This window comes from Nanorana parkeri, unplaced genomic scaffold (genome assembly GCF_000935625.1).
Source record: "Nanorana parkeri isolate BGI_ZX_2015 unplaced genomic scaffold, ASM93562v1 scaffold923, whole genome shotgun sequence".
In the NCBI taxonomy this organism is placed as follows: domain Eukaryota; kingdom Metazoa; phylum Chordata; class Amphibia; order Anura; family Dicroglossidae; genus Nanorana; species Nanorana parkeri.
Window position 1 is genome coordinate 460,596 of NW_017307191.1, and position 7,580 is coordinate 468,175.

Below are 7,580 nucleotides of genomic sequence, written 5' to 3' on the forward strand. Positions count from 1 at the left end.
CCAACCGAACACTCCCCCCCCCCCCCCCCCCCCCGGCACAAAACAAGGCTGCTGGAATATAGGTTTGGCTGCTATAGGCAACACAGTCACTTTCTGTATGGGGCCTGTATGTTAGAGGGGCTGTTACCTTACCAGATTCCTGGATCTTGGCTGCAGAAGGTAGAAGGTTTAACAGCACAGACAACCGGTTCCACAAACTCTGCGAGCTCTGCACAAAGAAGTGAAAGGGTTAAAGCAGGAGGCAAAGAGGACCTGTTACAGCAACAAAAGTATCCAGGTCACTAATCAGCTTAATGAAGGTTGAGAACTGATTGATACGTTTTATATGCCAAGGAGGGCTTGAGAGCATCAGAGCCCATTCACACCACGGCGACAGTGTTTCACGCACGTTTTTATGTGCGTTTTCTGTTTTTTGACTTATTTCAGGGATGCAGAGTAGATTAGATCAGACATAGACTGGTTATAGGGTCACAGGTCTGCTCCAGCTCTGCACATACAGATTACCGTTTACAATCCTTCCTACACTCGCACAAAGACTGCCCTCCAGCTAATGGGGAACTACAAGTACAAGGAAGCTTGCCATGAAGCCACAGGCATGACCCACAGCTGCAGCTGACCACCCCTACACTCAGCACACATGCAGTTGCTTCACAAGGGGGGTGCAGCCCGCACTTGGGTGACACCAAAATGACCGTCATTTTGGTGTCACCCCCTCTGAAAAGTCCCATGAAAGAGGTGGGGACCTGGCGGCAAACCTTATCCCACCCGGTAAACGTCCCCTCCTCTCTCTGCCGGCGTCCATCACCAAGATGGCCAGGCATGCGCGATGATGTCACTTGGTACCCGCTCCGGGTGACACCCGGCCTCGGAATGCCCCTGCACACGTCAGCCAATGCATGCTGCTCACGGACACAACATGCCTGCAGCTGCTACATTGGCAAAAAAAAAAAAAAAGCACGTCACATGCTTCCTTTTGATGTCTTCCATGCAGGTTGTCCAATCAGGAAACATCGATGCACCAATATCACACCACGCTTGGTTCCTCTTCCCTTTCTTCTTATAATTTGGATCCCCGGGATCATATAGTGCAGGATGACTGCGCATTAGCTGAATAAAATCATCAGCATCAAATGAGTTCTGACACCTCCATTTTGGATCCCGCTATACTTTGCAAATAGGGGGAGGGGCTTGCAAACAGGTGGCTTTGTCTACAGGGGGATGGATGCAAACTGTTGGCGCTATATAAATACTATGTAATAATAATAAACAGGGGACGGGCTTGTAAAACATGCTGATCAGTGCGCTTCCATTGAAGTCTATAGGGCAAAACGAGCTGATAAACGATGCAAAAGAAGCATTTCAAGCGACAGGCGTATCTGGACGTGCGATTCAGCGCATTTGTGTGAACGGCCCCCATAGGAATGTATGGGATTTTATACGGATGCACTGATACCGATACTTGTATCTGTGCGAGTACTCGTACGCACCCAAATGCTCCGATGCCTTCCCCGATGCCGGAACTTCCGGTCAGAGGAAGAGTTCCTCTGACCATCAGTGCCGTAGGGGAACATGGAGCCAGCTTCCCGTGCGAACAGAAAGCTGGGCGGCAAATAATAACCTGCCTCCAAGCTTCCTGACTGGTTTGGAACCTGGACTCCCGACCAATCAGGAAGCTGGGAGGCAGGTTATTATTCGCAGCCTGGTTTTCTGACTGGCTCGATGCTGACTGGCTGGGGAGCCGGTTTCCCGGCCAAACACAATTAAGCCGGCCAGACAACATGGAGCCAGTTTCCTGTGCGAACGGGAAGCTGGGTGGCATGTAATGACCCGCCTCCTCGCTTCCTGATTGGCCTAACAGCGAGCTTGATGCTGATTGGCTGGAAAGCCAGCTTCCCAGCCAATCAGCATCGAGCCGACTTCCTGGCCAATCAGGAAACTGGGAGGCATGTTATTATACGCTGCTCGGTTTCCTGATTGGCTCGATGCTGATTGGCTGGGAAGCCGGTTTCCAAGCCAAGCACAATCAAGCCAGCCAACATGGAGCCAGCTCCATGCCAGCGGAAGCACCGGTACTCTGTATCGATGAGTACCGAAAGCAAATTATTGGTACTCGGACTGAAAAACCGGTATCGGTGCATCCCTAGGATTTTACAATGCATGCGTTTCAGAGCTAAAACAAACATGCGACAAAACGCCCTGGTGTGAACGGGGCCTCAGAGCAGACAGACTCAGAGCTGGCCAGGGTCTCAACTGTGAAGCGGGCCCATGAGGTTCATTGCAGACAGACTCCCCTGTTCTCTGGCCATTTTCTTTCCAACGCCCCTCAACCTATTAAATATATCTTCCTTCTGCAAACTTTATAGCAGAACTCGGTCAAAACAAAACAAAAGCCAATTAAAATAAGAAAGCCGCTTTTGTTATGGACGCTACCCTCCAGTCTGGTGCTTTCCCAGGCTACTAGACGTCCTTAGTGTTCCAAGCTGCATAACAGCCGGCATCATCCAACCCACTCCCCCACTGGTTGGAACAAATCACACAGCTATGAAGGAATTCAGCAGCCATTGCGTCTACCTGCGCACACATAATGATGATGTCTGTGTTGGTCCTCAGCCAGTCCAGGAAGATCTTGACGGTGGCCAGAAGCCCCTCGGCGGTGATGACCTCCAGCTTCTCCTGAAGAGTCTTCTCATTGTGACAGGACTTGCTGCTCTCCACGCTCTCCTCAGAGTCAGAGACGTCCACTTTAATATGAAGGGAGAAAAAACAAAGCGTGAAATAAGACATTGATGTTTTATAAAGTGGTCAGCTGCAAAAATTATACATTGACCTCTACAGAGTCCACCGAGTCCGTCTGGAGCTGAACTCCAAGCAAACAGCAGAATAAACAGATGAAATGCCTACAATGCGGACTGTTTTTCCAGACAAGGATTTATATTCGTCCATCCAGTCCTGAGATATACACAGCCAGCTGAATTTTTGCTGTTGCAGTTGAGCGGTACAGATGGGTCACCTCCTTGCCCCCAGGCTATGATTGGACAGTGAAGGAACAGTATCTGACTGATGAGCTCAGCACATGTGCATGCAGCAAAACACGATTGGCTCTCACCACTGCTGCTCCTTCCTCTCCCAGTCTGATTTCTGTTGTAAGTGTCATTACAAGATGCTGATCTCAAGCTACATTTGTGTACAGTAAACTCCCTATTATCCGGCATTCAAGCAACCGGCACTCTCAAGCAACCGGCAAAAAAAGCAAAAAACAAAAATCGAGGACATGTGTCCGATATTTTTTTTACGGTGGCTGGGTGCACACCAAAAAAAATGTGTTGGCAACTAAATTTATATCATTGCCAACAAAATTCTTGGTTTACATCTTGCTGCTGGTTGCCAGCTAGATTGCGCAGTCAGCAGCATAATGTAAACAATGGGGAGATATAGCCAGCCTGCTATTGGCTATTTTAAAATTGCAACAGCCAATAGCAGGCTGGCTATTGTGCCTGCCCACTGAGCAGTGAAGCAGACCTGAGAGAGAACTTTCTCTCTCAGGTCTGCTTCTCTGCTTAGTGGGTGGGGTTATACGCCAGATTGCTATTGGCTATTTCAAATTGCAATAGCAGGCTGGCTATTGTTCCCACCCACTGAACATAGGAAAAGGACCTGAAGAACTCTCTCTCAGGTCCGCTTCTCTGCTCAGTGGGTGGGGTATTAATAGCCAGAACACTACTGGCTATTTCAAATTGCAATAGCCAATAGCAGGCTTGCTATTGTTTCCGCCCTGAGCATAGGAACCTGAGAGAGAACTTTCTCAGGGCCGCTCCTCTGCTCAGTGGGCGGGGATTTAGTAGCCAGCCCGCTATTGGCTATTGCAATAGCAATCTGGCTGTTTACATTCATCGGTCTGCTGCGGAAGTTAGCCGGCAGGTGAATGGGGCTGTGGGGAGAAGCTGGACGCTGTGGGGGATGGTTGCTTGACAGTTAATATCAACTCTCAAGCAACCAGACACTACAGTTATCCGGCACCTAATCAGTCCCTGTGGGATAAGGAATCCCCTTGATCAGATGATTCTTTTAAGCTCTTTTAAGTAACCAATAAGTCTTACTCTTAATTTACTTGATCTCAACAGTTAGGAATGGACAACACTGTGCAGAATTCGGCTTCTCCACGTCTCCGTTGACTAGTGGCACTTGGTCTTTGGCGCTATAGGCAGCGGGCTCAGAAGAAGGTTTCACAAAGACGTTGGTGAAGGTGGGCGCCAGGCGGAAGCAACGCTTGGTCTGGAACATCTGGGTGGACATTGCCTGGAGGTTGCTGGCTATGCTGGCCTCGCTGGTGGTGGGTCCGGGACAGTTAACCGTGGTCTCCGGAGCCTCAGTTTTGGCTGGACTCGCCGCCATCTCCTCATAGGTTTTGCCTGCTTCCTTAGACTCCTTCGGGCTCTTGCCCTCCTCGCCGTGGTCGTCTTCCATATCTTCTAAATCTGAGCGCGACTCCTGACTGTTCATATCCGAATCCGATTCCATGTCAAAGGCAGCCTCCTCGTCACTCTTCTCTGAAGCGCTATCGGAGTTGTCACTTCCTTTGGCTGAGCCGTGACTTGAGTCGGAGTCGAAGCCCTCGCTCAAGTCGCTCTCGTCTGCCTTCCGTGCGTGTCTCCGCCGGCGTAGGCGAGAGAGGCGAGAGAACTTGAGGGTTTTCTTGGTTCCGGGTTTGGATTTCGGCTGCTTGTTGACCTGGTTCATCTCCGGCTCTGCGTCTTTCCCAATCACGTCCGAGACCTCCCGGGATTCCGGGTCATCTGCCAATTGGAACAGAGGAAATTTGAGTGGAAAACCAGCAGTTTTTCTCCTACTTCGACGCAGAATGGAGAAGGGTTAGGATGTCGGTCTACGTTTTACTGCTGCCTGTGTCACCATTTAGGACAGTGGTTCTCATCCTGTGTAACCTCAGGACCCACATTTGTCCTTAGTCATTAGGTCATGACAAAAGACGCACTGCACTGGAATGCACAGCATTGCGGTACCGCGCGTTCCGTGCGGGGGAACGAACTGTGGGAGGTGCATTTGGGGTGCCATTAAAATGTATGGCAATGCAACACACCTCCCTCACCAGAATGCACGGTAGGTGCGATTTTGCGTGGTACAGTGTGTTAATCGCACGGGACTGTGCGATTAACGCACTGTACTAGTGTGAATAGGCCCTCAAAAACAATGACAGACACCCAACCACATTCTCGCACACACATTCCAAAAAAATATATATAGTTTTATTCTTTCTTTAAGATCCACCTAGCCTCCCTTTTCTTTTGGGAACTGAACCCTCAGCACGGGGTCCAATGTGGACTACTGTGCTGTGACGGAGCTCCATCCATATGTGCATTGCTTGTACAGCTCCCTTGCACACCCTGTAGAGGTGCCAGAATGTGACATCACTCCGGTCCAGACACCTCTACAGGACATGAGGGAGCTGTAAGCGATGCATGGAGCTTCTTCGCAGCCATAGCCCCATCCCACCCCATCTCGGTGCTGGCCAGCATATTTTGAATGGCTGCTCGGTGCGAGAACTGACAGTGCTGCGTTAGGGGGAGGCTGAGGAGCCTCTCGCCTAGAAAAGTGAAAGGCACGAGGGCGACCCACTGAAGATGGGGTTGCGACCCACTTTTGGGTCATGACCCCAGTTGAGAACCAAGGCTTTAAAGAGATTCACTCTCACTTTTTGTCCCTTTTACTGCTCTCATGGGGACAGGGAGGGAAATCTACTTTTTCACAGTTGCCACTAAAGCAGGAAGAGAGGAAACCTTCCAATGGGAAGGCCTTTTCCAATGGCAACTCGAAAGGTGGGATTTCCTTCACTTTAGGGAGGTTTCCTCTCATTTCCTAAAGTGTCTCTGGGATAGGAAGTGAGAAGAACTCTCCCCAAAGAGGATACAGAAATTTAATGGAGGCTTTCTAGCTTTCCTGCATAAATTAAAATGAGAAAATGTTGACTTTCAGCATGTACAATGCAGTCTTCCCAGGAAACTACGAGGACATCTTATAAAGCTGATAAAGATTCGCCAATCTCACATATAAAATACACGCTCCTCGGGTTATGGTGCAGCCATTGCTAAGGTTTGCAGTCTCGGCCCTTATCCTGACCCTTAATATCCTAAAATACAAGTAATGTATAAGAATGATCAGACTTACCCGGATTGTCATTCTGAAAAGCGGGGACAGAGCTCTCCTCCAACTCGCTCTGCAGTCTTATATTCACATGGTTGACCAAGTGGGAGAAGAGAGCCAGGGTAAAAGCTATGGCAGCGCTGTATTGCTTGGAATCTGGAGAGATCAGAGGCATGAAAAGGAGGACACTCATAAGGGTAAATTATAGGGGGGGTGAGAAGGTCAAACAAAAATATAAAAGCTTTCCGTCACTCCGGGCATGAAGCTCAGGGCTCACCTGCCCTCTTCAAGCTGTGAACACTCATCAGGCAGATCACCACCATCCTAAAGACGAGCAGGTCTGGCAGGAAGGAGTAGCCTCCATCATACTCCTCCTCGTCCTCACTGGCCGAGCTCAGGTTCAGGGATGAAGGGAGGTAGAACATGCACAGGTTGTAATCCTCCAGAACGGACTGACACAGAGAGGTGAGTTCCGAGTCCACTGAGCTACAGGAGGATGAGAGAGAAAGAACTCGGGTATCAACAACATGCATCAACTTCATACTGCAGCTTTAAAGTGATATTAGGGCTTTTATTTTTACACCTAGGAGGCCCGACTTTAGAATTATTCTTGTTTTTTCCTTAACCTCCTTGGCGGTAATCCCGAGTGTGGCTCGGGGTTAATTTTCAGTACTATAAGCGGTAACCCTGAGCCACACTTGGGATTACGTTAACTGACCTTGCCCCTCGAGCCGCGCTGTGTCCTCCGGCCGATGCCGGCATCGGTCTTCCGGGTTCCGTCCCTTGCGAGCGTCCACGTCGCAAGGGGGCGGAACCGGCGGGAATTTAAAAAAAAAAATTGAAGAAAAAAAAGGAAATATCAGACCGCCACAATGTTCAGTTCCTCTTTTTCTAGGGAGTCCCCCATCACTCTCCCTCCTGCCCCCTGCACGGGTGCTTCAATCAGCTAAACGGCTGCTGTGGAGGCACCCGTGCATGTCCACAGTAGCTGTGTGCGTCCATACACACATCCCTGCAGCAGGCCACGCCCCTACTCCTAACATGTTGATTGATGGCAGAAGGAGCCTATGGCTGCTCTGCCCTCAGTATCCTCCCCCTGAAAAAAGGAAGTTTGGGTAAAAGGAGGATCGTTTCAGGGACTGGAGACAGCCAAGTGTGGGGGGGACACAAAAAGGTACTGGGCATTTTTTACCTTAATGCAGAAAATGTAATAAGGTAAAAAATGACCAGCCTTCAATACTACTTTAAAGTTTATGTAAATGCGAGCATTGAACTCTCATTTGCTATACCATTGAAATTCACCAAACAGGAAGTGAGGGGAAGTTAACACAGCAATGAACCATCCATTGTTCTACTAAAAGAAAACATTGACAGTTCTGTGTCTGTTTTAGATTTTCCGTCACTTCCTAACAGGAAGCCCCCCC

General features: G+C 49.4%; 1 protein-coding gene across 1 annotated transcript in view; it reads right to left on the minus strand.

The window, feature by feature from the left end:
- The window catches only part of SMG5 (SMG5, nonsense mediated mRNA decay factor), a 25,260-nt gene that overhangs the window by 10,347 nt on the left and 7,333 nt on the right, over window positions 1–7,580 (minus strand). The window contains exons 8-12 of the mRNA XM_018566191.1: window positions 6,434–6,642; window positions 6,181–6,312; window positions 4,138–4,793; window positions 2,572–2,745; window positions 133–208 (exon numbers count right to left, since the gene is read on the minus strand). Of these exons, the coding sequence (XP_018421693.1) occupies window positions 133–208; window positions 2,572–2,745; window positions 4,138–4,793; window positions 6,181–6,312; window positions 6,434–6,642 (1,247 nt within the window). The remainder of the gene's footprint in view (window positions 1–132; window positions 209–2,571; window positions 2,746–4,137; window positions 4,794–6,180; window positions 6,313–6,433; window positions 6,643–7,580) is intronic.